Source organism: Biomphalaria glabrata, chromosome 2 (genome assembly GCF_947242115.1).
Source record: "Biomphalaria glabrata chromosome 2, xgBioGlab47.1, whole genome shotgun sequence".
Lineage (NCBI taxonomy): Eukaryota > Metazoa > Mollusca > Gastropoda > Planorbidae > Biomphalaria > Biomphalaria glabrata.
In genome coordinates, this window is record NC_074712.1 from 12,962,658 (window position 1) to 12,982,324 (window position 19,667).

The window sequence follows — 19,667 nt, forward strand, 5'->3', positions numbered from 1 at the left end:
GTTTTTTAGTCAGAACATTATCATTTCAAATGCGTAGTCACTTTTTAACAAATCGATTAAAAGAAACCTTTTCCCAACATCTTGACATTAGTAAATAATAAATTATATAAATATAGATATAACTGTAACAGTATAACTAATCTGAGTAATACAATTAATTAGAAGTCTACTATACTGTAGTGACATATAATTTGCTAAAAAATTAATTAGCTAGTAATTTCAATGTATGTACAGGTACAAAATGTTACATACATATTTATCCCATTTATATCAGAAAACAAAAACATGATCTACAAACTTTTCATTCTATCTGGATTGAAACATATTCAACAGTGATAAAACTTGTTTTATGAATATCCATAAATGATCTTGTCATATTATTATGAGTGCAGTTTATAGTAATTTAATTTCTTGAGTGTTCTCCCCTTCTTATACTCATGACAGAGTAACTCCATTTTGGAATGATTGTATATTAAAAAGAAATAAAGTAAGTAAAGCGCTTGTCTTCTGAACTGGGGGTCCTGGGTTCAAATCCTGGTGAAGATGGATTTTTAATTTAGGGATCTTTGGGTGCCTGTGAGTCCACCCAGCTCTAATGGGTACCTGACATTAGTTGGGGTAAAGTGAATGCTATTGGTTGTTGTGCTGGCCACATGACACCCTTGTTAACCATAGGCCACAGAAGCAGATTATATCATCTGCCCTATAGATCACAAGGTCTGAAAAGGGAACAACGTTAGATACAACAAAGACTGACACATGCACAGTTTTTTTTTTATTGCATTTTGGAAACCTAACACTCTAAACTACATTCTGAAATATCAATTTAATTTTTGAAAGGTTGCAAAAATGCCTTATATTCCTTTTTTTTTTTTTTTTTTTGTTTATTTCATTAAATTAAGCTAAATAGTGTTTAGTCTCTTCTGTAACTATTTGAGCGAGATAACTCTTGCTGTTTTTTAGTGATTATTTGAATTATCCTTTTGAAAAAGATGATGTTCCCTTTCCTCTTTCAGACCATGCGGTCTATAGGCCAGATGATGTTAAGGTCATCTGTTTCTTTGGCCAACAGTTAATGAGCAGGGTGTCATGTGGCCAGCACAACGACCAACTGCCTTTACTTTCCCCAACTAAAGTGAGGTATCCATTAGAGTTGGGTAGACTCAGGGGTGCCTTAAAAATCCCAAAGTTCAAAATCCTAGTCTTCACAGAGCTTTGAACCCAGGACCCCAGGTTCTGAAACCATCGCTTAACCACTCAGCCACCTTGCCTTATATCCTGATACTTCTAAATTAGAATTATAAAATGACATGTCAAGTCCACAGTTAGTGTTTACCACTTGATTGTTGTCTCTGGCACTGAGTTGTCCACATCTAAATCCATGAGCACTGTGGGCTGGTGTCTATAGTGTGAGCTCTTAATGATAAAACAGAAAGAAAGAAACAAAGTCTCACTTGTTTAAATTGCTTGTGTATATCACATCTGTCACCTGATTGCATTGTCCAATCTCTTTTTGTGGACATTTGGGGCAGGGCTCAGCTCAGACTTGATGCTCAAGGCCCATGTCAAGCTGGTGTATGCCTTTCAACCGCCCATTTTAACACATTTTTTTTGTTCTTGTTTATCTGTGCCACTAGATATTCAATGAATCCATGTTTAAAGGAAATATAAATAGGACAATATTAAAAATGTATCAAATATCTAAGGTTCTAGCCTTCAAGCCCAACTCCTTACTTAGCAACATTTATCTGACTCAGTGATTCAGAACAAGCTCTTCCTACTTTAAAAAAAAAAGCTTTTCGGAAGTGTAATTGTATCAATTAGTTGTAAAAAATTGAAGAAAAAGTGGGGGGAGGGGGGGGGGGGAGAAAAAAGGTAGACTTTCACTGATCGAACATGGCTCACGCCTCCTCTAGCCGACATACTAGCCACTCTGCTAGTGAGGTGCGACATACTAACCACTCTGCTAGTGAGGTGCGACACGCAAGCCACTCTGCTAGTGAGGTGCGACACGCTAGCCACTCTGCTAGTGAGGTGTGTATGACTAGAGAAGATTGTATTTTGTTTCAAAATTATTTTAAACCGGCGTCCTATAAAAGGGGCTGATTCACATTATACCACCACTTCAGACATGTACAATTTCTTTCCCTTGTTCGATATATCAAACAAAATAATTAATTACCAATCATTAATTAACAGATTGTTTTTTTTTTTTTAAATTGATGTTTGTGTTGTCAGGTAAAAGGAATAAATGTGCAAACTTTCAGTTTGATCCGAGATTGGGCGTCGGATAATTAACGTGTACCAACTTTTTACCCGACAGAGTGAGTTGATAAAAGCCTTGTAAAAATGGTGGTGTTATTTATTTTATTATTTATTGTACTTCTTATTTCTTAACCAAATTTGGGCGTAGCTGAAGCCTTGCAGATCCTATAGGCAAGTGGATGGTTTTATTTTATGAGAATAACAAAATGCCTTGTCATGAACGACAATACATGTTTTGTTGAATGCAAGGGAAGTGAACTGTGGCAAGTTTGAATGGGCAGACGGCTTACCAAGAGTTACCTTTCCATTCTTCCTGCTTTTGTATTGTCAGATCTTAGTTTTGGTTGTAGTGATCTGCATTCCACCGGTTGAACGAACTTTGATTCTTTGTTTTTATGTCTATACGTCTATGGTCTACTCATAGACATAAATAAATATAGACTGGAAAAAGGAAATAACTTCATGTAACTTGAAAACATGTATATCTATTGTATTCGGATTTCCGAATTTTGAAAAATTGCATGATCTTCAGTCTTAGAGATTAAACAAAACTCCTAGACATAAATAAAGTATATTAGAATAACCAAAGTTGAAAAAATCTAGATCTAGTAACACATTTAATGTAAATACTCATTGTGGAGCCCACCTTGAAAACAGAAGTCTTCATATACATAATTAATAACAAATGAACATCCAAAATACATCCATCAAAGCAATAATTTGAAAGCACAAATTGCATGTCGCCACAATTCAGCGCCTTTTGCGTTAGATTATTGGCCTCTATTGGCTTAGTAGAAAGTCTTCGCAATGTAACTTCTCAAATGGTTACATTCAGGCATTTAATGTTGCAATTAGTAGGTTACATAATAATAGCTTTAGCACGACACATTAAGTGATGCAAAATCTTTACCTTGTAACATACACTTTGTAACAAAGTAAAATGGCGCATTTTTCCTAAGTGACTTATAAACATCAGTATTTTAAAGAAGCGTTTCCATGGAGCACCTCTGTTACGCAGAACACCCTTCAGGCTTTGGCAGATACGAACCTCATCGGATACGTGCCCTGCCCAGCGTGACTGTCGGACTAGTCGCAAGAATATCGCTGTTTGTAGTGCAGTCTTAGGGTTAGGGTGGTGTGCAAACATCTATGGTGAAAGCATTCAAGATGTCGTTGCTTTCTGTAAAGTACCCATGACTCAGATCCACACAGAGGGGTTAGGAGAATCACTTCTTGATAGACACTGATTTTTTGTAGGCAGTCTGAGTGATTTATTTTGCCACACTCTCGCTTGGAGGTGTCCAAAAGCACTACTGGCCAAGATCAGACGCTTATCGATCTGCCTTAAAAGTGTGGGTTTAGCTAGGAATTTTTCATCATTTGGGGGCCGGGGGGGGGGGAGATTGACCACTTTGGGGGCCCCTACATTTTACGAAATATTTAATATTTAAGGTATAAAAACGCTAATTTGGGGAATCCCCTGCTTCATTTGATACTATGCTTCCCAGATTTGTGAAGTTATCTACCTTGTATGTCCAGTCACGATGATCTTTGGGGTTGAGTCGATTTCATTGGGTGAATTCCGGAACATGACTTCCGTTTTTCCGAGGTTTTCCGATGAGATAGCCCAAGACCGGACATCATGGAGACAGACTGTACGTGCTGGTACGAACTTCGAATGCAAAAGAAACGAGGTTGCATCAGCCTAGAGAAAAAAGAAGAAAGCTGTCCTGTCAGCTAGCCCTAGGACATGCATATCCATGGACGAAATGTGGAAAACTCTGCCGCTCCAGAATTGGCTTGATCAGTCACTCCAGATTCTGACCTATCTCAAGACGTAACCAAAGCCAGTGACTCATCTGGGATCATCCATTGTCTTCAGAGACAGAAAGAACCATACATACATACATACAATAATAGCATTAATAAATCTCCGTATCCTGTGGTATGAAGTCGTTAGTCAAACTAACAAATTACTAACAATACACCAGTATTTGCCACACATTCGTCACGCGAATGTTTATTCTTTTTGTATTGAAGGAGACAGGGTTGTAGGCCTAGTAGGTCTAATTGATGGGCTGTAGTTCACAGTGTCTGATATCCTTACTGAAAATATTGAAAACTGGCTTTTCATCTCCCTTAGCGGACCTTTTTTTTATATCATAGTTAACAAGATATTTAGAGTGAGCCTAGGCTATGATTTACACACAAAGACTCATTTGAAATGCATGCACCAAAAAGAGAACTTAGCTCTAATGTACGCGTATATCAGCGTGCACCAAAAAGAGAACTTAGCTCTAATGTACGCGTATATCAGCGTGCACCAAAAAGAGAACTTAGCTCTAATGTACGCGTATATCAGCGTGCACCAAAAAGAGAACTTAGCTCTAATGTACGCGTATTTCAGCGTGAATAAAAAAAAAAAAAAGCAATGCTTCTCGGAAGTTCGCGCCATGTTTTTATTTTAACGAGCTAGAAAACTAATTAGTCTAGGGGTTGTGGGGGGTGATAAAAAAACCAATCGATGCAGGCATCCCAAACTATTATACCCGATGCAACGGACAATTAAATATGGTCTTGCAAAACAATTCAGACCCAGATAAATGTTCACCTTAGGGCCCAAACGTAGCTCATCTTTAGTGTTGTAGTCTGTGTAGCTTAGAATGTTGTTAGTAGGCCTATTAGTTTCGTGTTGTTTGTCTATATATGTTTGGTTTGAGTGTGTATGATGTATGAAAGTAAATAATACATGTATGAATGTTTGTATATATGGCTATGTACGAAAGTAATTAATACAAGTATGTATGCTATACCTGTGTGTTTTGTATGTTTTTTTTTAGCTTAGACTCTGTATGAATGGGAATATATGTAAGTAATACAGTATGTATGGGAATATATGTAAGTAATACAGTATGTATGTTTGTATGTATGGGAATATATGTAAGTAATACAAGTATGTATGCTATGGATGTGTGTTTTGTATGTTTTTTTTTTTAGTTTAGACTCTGTCTCTAGATTGTTGTTTGTCTTAGCTTAGGGCAGTTTGTTTGTATGGGAATATATGAAAGTAAAACATGTATGTATGATATGCAATTATGCTTTGCATGTGAGTTTGGTATTTTTTAGCTTAGATTCTTTAGCTTAGATAGTTGTTGTAGTTGTAGGCCTACTAGCTTAGAGCTGTTTGTTGTTGTTTGTCCTAGTTTAGAGTAGTTTGCTGTTGTTTGTCTTAGCTTAGAGTTGTTTGTTGTTGTTTGACTTAGTTTAGAGCTGTTTGTATTTGTTTGTCTTAGCTTAGAGCTGTTTATTGTTGTTTGTCTTAGTTTAGAGCTGTTTATTGTTGTTTGTCTAAGTTTAGAGCTGTTTGTTAAATTGATGTTTGTCTAGCTTGGAGGTGTTTGTTGTTGTTTGTCTTAGCTTAGAGCTGTTTGTATTTGTTTGTCTTAGTTTAGAGCTGTTTGTTAAATTGTTGTTTGTCTTAGCTTAGAGCTGTTTGTTAAATTGCTGTTTGTCTTAGCTTAGAGGTGTTTGTTGTTGTTTGTCTTAGCTTAGAGCTGTTTGTATCTGTTTGTCTTAGCTTAGAGCTGTTTGTTGTTGTTTGTCTTAGTTTAGAGCTGTTTGTTAAATTGTTGTTTGTCTTAGCTTAGAGCTGTTTGTTAAATTGCTGTTTGTCTTAGCTTAGAGCTGTTTGTTGCTGTTTGTCTTAGCTTAGAGCTGTTTGTTGTTGTTTGTCTTAGTTTAGAGCTGTTTGTTGTTGTTTGTCTTAGCTTAGAGTTGTTTGTGCTGTTTGTCCTAGAGCTGTTAGTCACAAAACCTAGTCCTACAACCAAACATTCCACCAACATAATTCTACTCGTAGCTATGCTCAAGTTTGCATTTTACAAAAACACTGCAACATTTCATACGTCCAAAACAAAACATGCATCCCAAATAGAGATGGACTAGGCTTTTTTTTTTTTTTTTCAATTTGGTTTTGAACTTGTTAGAAAATATTGCTAAACGTGGATAACTTTTTATTTAGTTAAAGAACTTTTTTTTTAATACAATAGTTTATAGAACAAATGCTGGATCGGAGGAGCGGTGGCTAAACGTTAAAGCGCTTGGCTTCCAAATCGAGGTCCCGGGTTCGAATCCTGGTGAAGACAGGGATTTTTAATTTCTACCCAGCTCTAATGGGTACCTGGCATTAGTTAGTTGGGCATTAGGCCGGTTGTTTGACACCCTTGTTAACAGAAACAGATGATCTGCCCCATAGATCGCAAGGTCTGAAAGGGAAACTTTACTACTAAATGCTGGATCAAAATATAGAGCTGGGGGAAGCTGTGAATGTTTTTAATTATTTAAATCTACAAGTCTTTTTCTTATTGTATTACATTTGGATAATAACAACTAAAAGTTAGATTTTCTGTATAAAAAATAATTTATTTTTATAAGATTTAATATCCGACCACTAAAGTTATATGATCATAAGGGATGCTGTTGCCAACTCTAAATTGTTAATACTCAAGACAAAGAATTTAACGTAAGCCTTAAACCTGATAATAATTCTGTCATATTTTTGGCCTAATACTTTGTACTGTAATTTAAATTTAAACTAGTTTTGTTATTTCAAATTTAACACTTTAAAAGTTTAATTAAAAAAAAAGACAACAGTTTTTATGGATGTAAAATTTAGCTTGACGACAATCGATAGTTCCCTATTCACTACCAGCATTGACTATCTTCTAGTGTTGGCCTTTTGCCTGCATTTCGTTATTTGAGTGTTACCTCCGTTTGATTTATCTGCATAAGACACAGCGTAGAAGCGCCTAATAACTCATTTTATTACTGATCTGTTACAAAGAATATAGAAGAGGCTGAGTAATTTATTGTATTTTGTTTTGAAATATCTAGCACAAAAATTAAAATGTAGGCAAAGAACTATGGTTAGATTAGTTTAAATTGATGAATGTTACATATATACAATTTCTTCCTGTTTTCTGCATGGCCAGTTAAAATCTAAAAGCATCAAACATAATCCTATCAAATATAATATTGCTGTAACTCTGGCTACAGCGAGTATAACTGTTTTTTGTCCCCTTTTTTTTATATCATAGTTAACAAGATATTTAGAGTGAGCTTAGGCTATGATCATAGACATAAATAAATATAGACTGGCCGAAGGAAGTAACTTCATGTAACTTGAAAACATGTATATCTATTGTATTCGGATTTCCGAATTATGAAAATTTGCATGATCTTCATTCTTAGAGATTAAATAAAACTACACTGCCTTCTTATTTACAATATATTGTTGTAACTCTAGGTTAGGCACTCAACGAATAGGCATGCAACCCAACACAGTTTAACAGGAAATAATAGTTGTGTTTATTCACTAGGGTAAACACATAACATGATGATTCATCCTTCAGCTTCCTCAGAGTCTCACTACTAAGTATACCAGTCCTTTGCTACTTAACCCGAATGTGGACCAACGACAGCCTTCCCCGCTTCGCTCCAGGTCCCTACTACAAGCTTCAGGCAGCATCAAAAGCTGGCTTCTTCTTAGTTCCAAACATTCAGACTCTTCACAATCCCTGATGCACTGTTATTCTCTCCGTTCTAGTCTCTTCCTGTTTTCGTTCACTAGTGCGCTAGTGCGCACCTCAAGCACTGGTGCAAGGCAGGGTTACAACAATATATAGGTGTGTGGCTGAAATAGATATGAATACTTAACTTTTATACTGCTCATAAAAGCTGTATAATAAAGTACACTTAAATTGCAAGTCACAAATTTTCGTTTCATAAAACTCTTTAATCGGCCAGTCTATATTTATTTATGTCTATGGGTCTACTATACAGTATTGATTCAACATTGAACATGAAACAATAAAAAAATATTCAATTCGACTTGTATAATACATTGTTCTTGTTTTTTTTTTTTTGCATGGCAATTCCAAACAAAGAAAAAACAAAAACAACTCGTGAATCATCTTCATTTATCCTTTTCACTGTTGGGGCAGCACTCATGATCTGTCGACCGTCCATCTCCATTCCTCTCTGTATTTCACCATTACTAGAATGTCTTTCAATCAATGACATGTCTTTTCATTCTGACATATGACCGTACAGTCGGAATAAACCGTTATGGTGATTGTCAAAATAACATTATCTTAATAATTTTTTGTTTTAACTAGTAATTAGTGTTTTGTTCATTTGGACGAAAAAAGAATTGGCGTAGATAACAAAGTTCAGAATCGAAAAACAAATGATTCTCAAAACGTGAAATTAGGCTACACTGACATTGGTATGTTTCTAGGGTTACTCAAGAGTAGAGGCTACACGGACATTGGTATGTTTCTAGGGTCACTCGAGAGCAGAGGCTACACTGCCATTGGTATGTTTCTAGGGTTACTCAAGAGTAGAGTCTACACTGACATTGGTATGTTTCTATGGTTACTCAAGAGTAGAGGCTACACTGACATTGGTATGTTTCTAGGGTCACTCAAGAGTAGAGGCTACACTGACATTGGTATGTTTCTAGGGTCAATAAGAAGCAGAGGCTACACTGCCATTGGTATGTTTCTAGGGTTACTCAAGAGCAGAGGCTACACTGACATTGGTATGTTTCTAGGGTTACTCAAGAGCAGAGGCTACACTGACATTGGTATGTTTCTAGGGTCACTCAAGAGTAGAGGCTACACTGACATTGGTATGTTTCTATGGTTACTCAAGAGTAGAGGCTACACTGACATTGGTATGTTTCTAGGGTCACTCAAGAGTAGAGGCTACACTGACATTGGTATGTTTCTAGGGTCAATAAGAAGCAGAGGCTACACTGCCATTGGTATGTTTCTAGGGTTACTCAAGAGCAGAGGCTACACTGACATTGGTATGTTTCTAGGGTTACTCAAGAGCAGAGGCTACACTGACATTGGTATGTTTCTAGGGTCACTCAAGAGTAGAGGCTACACTGACATTGGTATGTTTCTAAGGTCACTCAAGAGCAGAGGCTACACTGACATTGGTATGTTTCTAGGGTCGCCCAAGAGCAGAGGCTACACTGACATTGGTATGTTTCTAGGGTCACTCAAGAGCAGAGGCTACACTGACATTGGTATGTTTCTAGGGTCGCCCAAGAGCAGAGGCTACACTGACATTGGTATGTTTCTAGGGTCGCCCAAGAGCAGAGGCTACACTGACATTGGTATGTTTCTAGGGTCGCCCAAGAGCAGAGGCTACACTGACATTGGTATGTTTCTAGGGTCGCCCAAGAGCAGAGGCTACACTGACATTGGTATGTTTCTAGGGTCACTCAAGAGCAGCATGATACTGCCCACTATCCGTCCCCGTTGTTTTAGCGACTCTGGAGCGGATTGCAGAGCTCTGGATTTTTGACGTGTTTGAAAATGCCCCATAATAGGGCTAACATAAAGGAGAGAGAGAGAGAGATCTGCCCCCATTTATTCTTATCCTTCAGGAGTGGTATTTTCTGCCAGGGAAAAAGATTTGTATAGAAATAAAGATCAAGATACATTTTAAAAAATTCAATTAATGAACAGTTGTAAACATTTCATAGCCTTTTGTGAACTACCGGTATATAAAACAACAAATCACTGAAAAAAATAAAGTTCACATGGGATAAAGTTTTTTTGTATAATGTGATTTGTGGAGGGGAAACGACTACATTTAGCAATCAATTTCCTTTGTGAGGCTTATTGTCAATTTAATAATGTGAAAGTTTGAGAACTATCTCTGTGATAAGAGTGGCCATCTTGTGGGTTTCTGGAGCACACGATTTGTGATCAGTCATTCCTTGTATTAACCACACAAAGCAAAGAAGACTTATTTCACTGAAAATGAAGATATTATTATGTACAGTCTTGCTAGTAGCTGTGGGTAAGTCTACTAACTAATGTGATGCTTTTCATAGTAAATAATTGTAGATATTGGTTGATAAGGATAAATGCAACGTTCTGTAAGATATTATCCTCAAAAGACTAAAGGCCTACAAGTTGTCAATGTGAGTTTTACAAGTGTAGCTAGGGGGGGGGGGGATGGTCTAATTAACCGGGTTCCCCAGCTCAGCGGGCTAATGTCGTCATGAAATAACGACAGCAACCATGTTCAAGGAACTGTAAATGAATAGTCAACGACCGTTTAACAATAAAATATTTAATACTAAAATACGAATAGATAGTAATAAGATGATTGATGAGGAATGCAGTATTTCCCGTGGCTACTCAGTCCCATCCGCGACCTACATATTTTGCCACATCTAGCGCAGGCATAATCATTGTCCTCCGGTGGTCGATTTAGATAATGAGTATTAATATTACAAAGTAGTTACAAATGTGAATAACAATGTCTACATTAGTAAGTATGCAAAAGTAGTTACTTGAAGTTATGAAGACTGGACAGGCCTTAAGTCACAAGTTACTTGAAGTTATGAAGATGGACAGGCCTTAAGTCAATAGTTACTTGAAGTTATGAAGAGTGGACAGGCCTTAAGTCACTAGTGACTTGAAGTTATGAAGGCTGGACAGGCCTTAAGTCACTAGTTACTTGAAGTTATGAAGACTGGACAGGCCTTAAGTCATATTCGTTAGTGACACAACCGAACTACGACCTCTTCATCAAGAGAGGTTTCTTTACCCGCCTGGCCCCCCCTCCCTCGGTGCCAATGTTTAGCTGGGCATCTTAAAATAAGCATTGTTTTAATCTAGATAGATTGATTAAATTCCACGTGTGATAGGCCTTTCCGTTGTAGTCGCTTATGGCTGTCTGCCTCCGACAGATTACTTTAGAGGTGTCATGAGTTTCTTGTACGGGTGTATTCGATGCACTAACAAGTAACAAAACCTACACATGTAACAAGTAACAAGACCTACACATGTAACAAGACCTACACATGTAACAAGTAACAAGACCTACACATGTATCAAGTAGAAATAGACTAAGTCCAAACCGTTATAAACTCAGATGACGTTTTTAATATTGAAATGGGTCACAGTCGAGACTCTGTCAGTAATATCCCGTTCTCCCTCTGAAGCCTTGACACCAACTGACTATATGTACATAAATAATCTCTAACCCAACTAAGTCTTGACGTCACTGAATGTCGCGTTCAAAGTCTGCCAACTATGGTGCGTTTTGTCTTAATACAAACTAATAATACTAACTGTCTCACACCTGTTTCTTATTTCTAGTGTCAGCTGCTGTGGACATCCTAAAGAAGCGCCAGTTCGGACTCTGTGTGGAGATGTGCACTCCTGGAACAGCGGACTCTGGTTGTAGTCCAGGACACATTTGCATTGGGAATGGCTGCGGCCATGTTTGCCAGATTCTTTTACGTGAGTAGTTCTACTGCATGAGTTAAATTTACATTTAAATATAAGACTTGAGTTCAACAGGATAATTAATATTTTAGTCCATATAATGTAAAAAATAATTTTTAAATATTTTTTTTCCTAAACAAAAGTAAAACAACTAGTCTATAAGCTAAATGTAAAAAAATAAATTGGGCATGAAATTGACTACTTACAAAGCTTATTCTGTCTATCTTTCTGGTACTAATTTTGAACACTATATTTCTCCCACATCCATTATCGGATAAAGTTGAAACTTTACACAAATATCTACTGCACCCAACAAAACATGAATCAATATTTTTTTTAACCAATTTGCCAATTAGTTTTTTGTGTGATATTGAAAAAAAGGAAATAAATTATATATTATTGAGATATATAGTGGTAAATGTGGAGTTCTTCCACTAAGATACGTTTTGTTCTTGTTTTATTTTAAAGTATTTAAAATAAAATATTTTGCTTGTTTTAATATTTATCTTCTATGACAGAAGACTTGTCTTATCTAAGAATTTATGTCACTCTAATAGAGCACAAGGCATGCATAAAGCTGGTTGTTAATATTGAAAATGAAGTGACAATGATTTAAGACTGTTAGTGCCAGGTATTACACTTCTGGACACTGTAGCGAAGTCTGCACATTTATTCATTTTCTTACGTCCCCAGCTGGAAAACGTGCATGTCCAGGGGTAACATGTGACATGCTTTGTCTTCACGGTCAAAAGATTGGAGCTGACGGGTGTCCTCTGTGCGAGTGTGAGAACCCATGGCATTGACTGCTTTGACAACATGGAACAAGCTACTTTGAACCAATTAAACGACAATTAACATACACTTGTTTTATTGTTCTGATTAATGTGTATTTGTATGCCATCAGGTAAACCTGCTAGTCATCATCATCATCATCAAACTTCATTGGATTGAAGGCTTGAGAGGCTCAAATCCTCTCTTGCAAAAACCCTGGACAGAAACCCTGCTGTCTTGCGTAGTGCATACATGTCGCCATACATGTCGAGAATTTTGGGTTTCCCAGACCTGTCGAGACGGAGATCAGCAAGTCTGGGGCAGTCAAACAGAATATGAGGCACGGTTTCCTCTTCTTCCCCGCAGCGGGGGCACCGTGAATCAAAATTTGGCCATAGCCGCGAGAAATATGAGCCAACAGGACAGTGGCCTGTCCTGCACTGTGCTATAATAGCTTGCTCAGGCCTGGACAGCCTCCACCACGGGGAAGTGCGGTCAGGGCGCCTCATGCGCTCCCAGACTCCACGAGCTTTTTGGGACTTGTCCCTGCACTCAAACCACTTTTCCATTTCTGTTTTTTTTTTGTATTATAGCCAGGGTTTGATGAAAGCTTACAAAATCCTGCTAGTCAGGACTTTGTATACACGGGCTGCTCTGACATTTGTATTCAGGTGACATTGGCATTTAGCTTACCTTTAATGGGGACTCTTGAGAAATGTGTATTTGCAAGCCCTGTATACTATTCATCTCGAACATGGTTCACACAAATCACCGTCTACTGTTTACATACGTCATGATGAATTACAAACAAAAACAAGGTTACAAAGACAGTTTGTGTGGAAACACAAACTCAAAATCGGCCCCCTAAGTGGTCCACCCAGGCAGGTAAAAATGCAGGTTTCAATATTTTCAGAAAGAATATCATAATGAAATCCTATCAAAGGCAAATGACAGCGAAGAATGGAGAAAGAAGGTTGACAGATCCTGTGGGGTGCCCCAAAGGTCCAGCAGACCAAGGGATATGTGAAAGTGAATGTGAAGTTAGATGTGAACCTGTCCTTACCGATGTCTTATAATGAGTATCTAATTGTTTTGTAAAGGGTCAATCTCTTATTCATAGCCTCAGGAAAAAAAATTCCGTAAAAAAAAAATTCCATTAGTTTTGTATTCCATAGCGACTCTTCTCATCTGCAGTTCACGCGATAATATGAACAACTACTTATTAATTGTTGTTTTAAATTATGTCCAACTTATTTGCATAGTAAATAGATTTTTTCTCTTTAAAAAAAAAGGTAACATTTATTTTGTAAATGTAGTAATTAGTATGACAGAACTTACACAACTTAGCAATACAATTGTAAAAAATAATATTTTTTGATAAAAAATATAAAACCATTTGCTTAAATGTGTTAAAAAAATTGGTAAATAGTTATCTCATCATGCGTGTATTGTATGTGTCTCTCCTCAGCATAGTTGGCCAAATATTAGTTACAGTGGCAGTATTAGGCCAGATCCGAACATATTTGACGACGGAGTCAACAAGAAAGCGAGCTGTAAAATTCATACTCTCCCGCCTTCACAACTGCAACGTCGTTCTAGCAAGTTTACCTGATGACAAAATCGCCAAACTGCAGTGAGTTCAGAACAACGCCACACGAATAGTTCTACGGAAACGAAATTCTGCTACTGCTCTCTTGTGCACACTCCATTGGCTTCCTGAGAAAGCAATACTCGAATACAAAGTGGCCACACTTTGTCATCAGTGCATCTACAATAAAGAAATGCCTTTGTACCTTAGTGAACTGATCTCTCCATATGCCCCTCAGAGAACACTGCACTCCATGGACTCAACGTTTCTAGCGATACCACGTTCCTCCCTAAAAAAATTACGGTTTCCGGGCTTTTTCAGTGCACGGACCAATCTCAGACAGACAATATGGTTCACAACATTCAAGAAGAACATTAAGACCTATCTGTTGAAAACTTTTTAAACTAGTTTTAGCTCTCGTGTTTACATTTGTAGTGTTATCAGAGCGCCTTGAGCCAACTTCATTTTTGTTAACGGCGCTCTATAAATTATATTATTATTATTATCCAGACTGCAAGTGATAGCGTTTATCCAGAGTCTCAACGTGGATTCACTATGGATATGATATCCTCTCTAAAACTGCTGTAGAAAATTCCAGAGAGACAGACTCCTATACACCGTATTTGTTGGTCTGATGAAGGCGTCTGACCTGGTCAGACTCTTAAGAAAAATAGTTCATTGAATGTATCATGAGGTAACAAAATGTACAGTGAAATTTTGGAGCTCGATCAGCACCTTTTGAGGTCCACAGCGGTGTAGACCAAGGACACTGTTTGGTACATTCTTTTTTTGCCTATTTCATTACTTTTAAAACGAAAAAGAAAAGGGGCGTTTCTCCATACAGGATCCTCTGGAAAACTCTTTAATATATCTAGAGCAAAAGTCAAAGTTAGAAAAGAGAATTCTCTACGCTGATAATTCAACTGAATGCTGAATCTGCTACTCGTCTTCAAACAATCTGCTGCATGCCAGAAGTTTGACTTGAATATTAATCATAGCAAGATCAAAATATAAGTTCAAAACATAAGCACTGCACCTTAAGTAACCAATTAATAGCCAGCCAACCACTGGAAATTATTCACCACTTTGGTTATCTTAGCTCCAACATCTCTAAAGATGTGTCTGTACAATAAAATGTGAATGTTTGGAATCACTGTTTCTATCTAATAAATTTAATTGAACATTATTACATGTTCATAGTTTTTGCTATCACCTAATTTAATAACATCGAACCTGAACCCGAACTTTAAAAGGTGGGTTCGAATCCAATCTCTAATGGAAACTAAGCATAAAGGAAGGGTTCTTGGATTACAGATAGCGTACAGACAAGACGTAGAAAGATGGTGGCAGTTGACAGGATGCAAAAGATAACATTCTTTGTGATTTTGTCTGCCCTGAGATCTGGAAAACAGAAACAAGTTCAACCTTCGTACAGCACAAACTGTTTTGTAGCGATGTAGTTTATTTCAGCAGTAAAAACCTACTGTGTTCATGCTTTTCAAATTGTGACATACGAATACAACATAAACTATGGTGAATATGCTCTAGACAAGCCAATAAATGCTAGTTAAAATGGTAAAATGTCATTTCATGGTGAGGATTAGTAAACAGGGGTCGCCGAGCTAAAAAGGTTGAGAACCGTTGGCATAGTGTAACACCAGTCTCACTTAATTTTACATGCACATTTATCACTTAGAGAGACATGAGAGTAAGGTTTAGCAAGCAGTAAAACACACTGGCGACGAAAGATTCTTTACAAAACTGTTTGACTTAATATATATATATTTATTGTGGTATTTTAGACATAACATGTGAATAGAACATTGGTTGGTGACAGTTGACTGCGTCGTCAAATTAGGTCAAGAAGACAAGACGCTCGCTCAACGTCCAAAGTGTCTCACGATCAGTTACCATCATGACATCATCTTACCATCATGTTATAATCACTCTCTTATGATGACACACATCTTTACGTTGAGATAATATCTAGAGAGGAGGAATAATATATAAAATGTTTGAAAAGAAAACACACACACAAACACACATATATATATATATATATCATTCTTTATGGCAGTGAGAGCTGGGCAACTTACATGCGTCAAGAACACAGATTAAATAGCTTCCACTTACGCTGCCTGCGACGTATAATGTGCATCTCCTGGAGGGATCATGTCACCAACCAGGAAGTTTTGAAACGGGCCAATATGCACAGCATCTATGCTCTCCTTCAACAGAGAAGACTATGCTGGCTCGGTCATGTCACTCGCATGCCAGATGGAAGAATCCCTAAAGACATCCTATACGCAGAGCTTGCAAAGGGAGTCACACCCAAGGGCCGCCCAAGACTAACCTACAGAGATGTCTTCCGAGACAGACGGAGCCATATATATATATATATATATGGCACTGTAATTGTGTCCCCATGATTCAATCTTTACATTTGTTGGTCCTTTGATTCAATGGTGCTGCCTAGCATATCCCTGTTATTTGAACGAGGAGCATGGAGGAAAACTAATTGATGATGAACGCAAATTAAATGCATTAGTTTAGAAGGATAACTATTTTGGACTTGTTCCAAAGACCTCACCCCCCCCCCCTCCACAACCGTTCTCAATTGTCCTATTACATTTTTTCCCCGCTGCTGCCATATCAAATCATCATTACATTAGCTAAACGTGACGTGCACACATTCTAAACCATCTCTTTACATAACATCCCATTAGCTTCATCCGAGCAGGCCTACAAAATGCTAGACCCAACTACGAACACCCCCCCCCCCCAACTACAATTAATAGTGTTCAATACTTAACTGTCCTTATTTTCTGGATAGGCCTACTACGTAACTCATTTGTTTTCAAAACCTTCAGACTTACGTGACGAACCTGTTACGAGCCAGCAGTGTTGTTAGTGACAGTGTCAAAGGCAAACTAAAATCTAGGTGTCAGACTTACCGGACACTTTCAGGCACGAATGGCATATTCCATCGAACATGCAGATGTAGCCAGGGTTGCACGAGCCCAGCCCGAGTTGTCTTAATAGGATGTTAGCACTGCATGGTGCAGCACAGAATATCTGTCTTGTAACTAGGAACACGTCAGCAGTCAAAGAAATGAAAAACAACAAAATTAAATTAATGTTATTTGGGAGTTTTCTCAATTCCAATGATTCCGTCATATTATTCTTGAACAAACAATAAAGACAAGCCGCACTTTTAACACATATTATTCAATACACAGCTCATTCTTCGGTGTCCTACTCTAGCTTCAAATCTCTATGATACAAGACTTTAAATACATTTTAAGTCTACTAGTTCATTAGCGTATTTACTCTTTTCAAAACAAAAGTTACTTATAAACTAAATCTTCTATTGTTCACGCAAGCCGCGCCCCAGACGTACCCACCTTTACTAAGTTACTTACATAGGACGAAAGTAAATATATCTTTCTATCTGACCTAATACACTTACGTCTTCTTAAGTTTCCACAATAAAAAATAATGAGCGCACCAAAGAGAGGGCAATACTACCCCCTCCCTTTCATGAGTTTATTTCTTTAGGTTCAAGGTCAAAGAGGGCATAAAAAAACGTACATAGGGCGCTACATAAGGGAAGACTTTATACATCGCATCTTACTTTCGCTACATGGATTCTGATTTCCTAGAATATGTCTAGATTTGAATCATGCTTAAAATATAAGCTATGTCATATATCAACAAGAATAAAAAGGGATAATTCATTATAATGACAATACCAGGGACGTTAGTAGTTTGAGCGAGTAACTCACGAGAGGGGTAGCACTTAGAGGCGCATCCATTGAGGTTTTGACATGACCAACCAATTGGACACTCACTACTGGAGGTACATCCTGTAAAACAATTGTCTGCTGCAACTAGACCTGAAAGTCAAGGGACAAAATATTTTAAAAATTGAACCAACCTGTCCTGACATGGAGAAAATGTTGTAGCGCAGTGGCGTAGCAAGGAATTCGCCATCATATAGGGGCCCGGGGGGATTGACCTGTTTGAGGGCTTCTGCATTTTGCATAATATTTAATGTAAAAAAAAAACCCCACTCATTTGGGGAACCCACTCAAGTTGGGATTTTCAAATTCTTCTCCTCCCTCCCCCACCCTAGCTACGCCTTTGTTGAAGCGTTACAGATCGTGACTACACAAATACAGTTACATTTCCTTAGAATGGCTAGTCTTTGTGTAGTAGCTCTTCTATGAAGAACACAAAATAGAGCTTATAGATTTTTTGAATTACATTTTTCGGATATTCCTTCAAATTTGGAAATTGTTACATCTTAGCCCAGAATGGCGAGGGATGGCGGCGGCCAGGGTTCGAACCCGGGACAATTGACCATCCCTTAATGAAGCCACTGACACTATTGCCAAACATTTTGTCACCCTGGGGCCGCCTAGGGGGGAGATATATTAATTTCTGAAACGCCTGTCCCTACTTGCTGCTCAGGGACAAAGAAATGTGGCGCCTAATAGAAGCGAACTTCTGTGGTTTTATTACGCACTATAATCAGAGTTCCAAATCAAAGGACCGGATATTGCCCGCAGGTCGTAGGCTGATTATTCCTGACGTTTATTTTGATGAATTAGTCTGAGCGCCATGTATTTAACGGTTCATTGTAGAGTACATTAGTGCATATAGTTCTCTATCTTTCTCTCTTTCTTTCTCTCTCTCTATATAGATTTAATAGATTTCTAATACATTCGTTCCATCAGGGACACACGGTGGCAAGACAGCACCACCAACAGAGAACCCCGGTATGGACAGTAGAGAGGGACATCCTATGGTCCGACAGTTACGCTGGGCAGAGCACGTATCCCGTATGAGGGATAATGGGGGACAAACGTATGCCAAAAGTATTTTTGGTAAGCTGAAAGGTGGTCGACGTAACAGAAGTGCCCCAAGGAATTGCTTTAAAGACCAGCTTAGGGGCCAACTTGTCTTAGCTGACATAGAAGAAAGCACCTGGTTGCACCTGGCTTCAGGACGAGGTCAGTTACAAAGGCCGCGGGATGCACATTTGAGACCAAAAGAAAATTCGCAGCCGAGGACAGACGTAGACGGCGAAAAGAAAATCTAAATCGACCACCGGCGGACAATGCAAATGCCTGCGATGGTTGTGGCAAAATATGTAGGTCACAGCTGGGGCTGCGTCACCGCGGGAAATACTGCATTGATTTTCGGACTCGAAGACAAGCCTTTAATTATTATTATTATTTTCCGTGAATCACAAGTAAATTCAAGTTGCAAATGGAGATAAAAAAAATTCTTACCAACACAGACAAGCAGAACTGTTACAAAGACCTTCATTATGTTTAAGAGTCTAACAATAGAAGCTTATTAAATGTAAAATTAGATAAATTATTCCAACTCTTACTTATTGTATTGCAATCTTTTTGCGTGTGTTGACACTACGCAGGAGTTGGGAAAACACTTTCAAGAGGATGGCAGTTGTTTATTTTCCCAGATTTTACATTTCCAGTAATAGGACGCCATGTCATCTATCGATGTGGTCCTCAAAGTGGATAACACACACCCTGACAGAGAGAAAGAGAAGAAACATAGAAGAAAGAGAAGGCGAAATGTTTTAGACAATGTTTGTATTCCATTCAAAAAGGGACGTAATAGCAGGAAAAGGAAATTTTGCGTTAAAGAAGCATAGGCACACACAAACATGGCTCTAGAAATATCTCTGAAGTTTC

At 37.9% G+C, this 19,667-nt stretch overlaps 1 protein-coding gene across 2 annotated transcripts; it reads right to left on the bottom strand.

Annotated features, from left to right (window-relative positions):
* Positions 1 to 15,705: 15,705 nt before the first annotated feature.
* LOC106062327 (uncharacterized) lies at positions 15,706 to 19,399 on the bottom strand. 2 transcript variants are annotated; one of them, XM_013220594.2, is made up of 4 exons: positions 19,239 to 19,399; positions 17,694 to 17,837; positions 16,896 to 17,027; positions 15,706 to 15,927 (listed from the first exon to the last, which is right to left on the bottom strand). In XM_013220594.2, exons 1-4 carry the CDS (start codon positions 19,273 to 19,275, stop codon positions 15,911 to 15,913), a joined length of 330 nt encoding a protein of 109 aa, XP_013076048.2. In that variant the 5' UTR covers positions 19,276 to 19,399; the 3' UTR covers positions 15,706 to 15,910. The 2 variants fall into 2 exon arrangements, with proteins under 2 accessions (XP_013076048.2, XP_013076049.2); XM_013220595.2 differs by having other exon boundaries at positions 17,727 to 17,837; positions 19,239 to 19,397.
* Between the last annotated feature and the right edge of the window lie 268 nt (positions 19,400 to 19,667).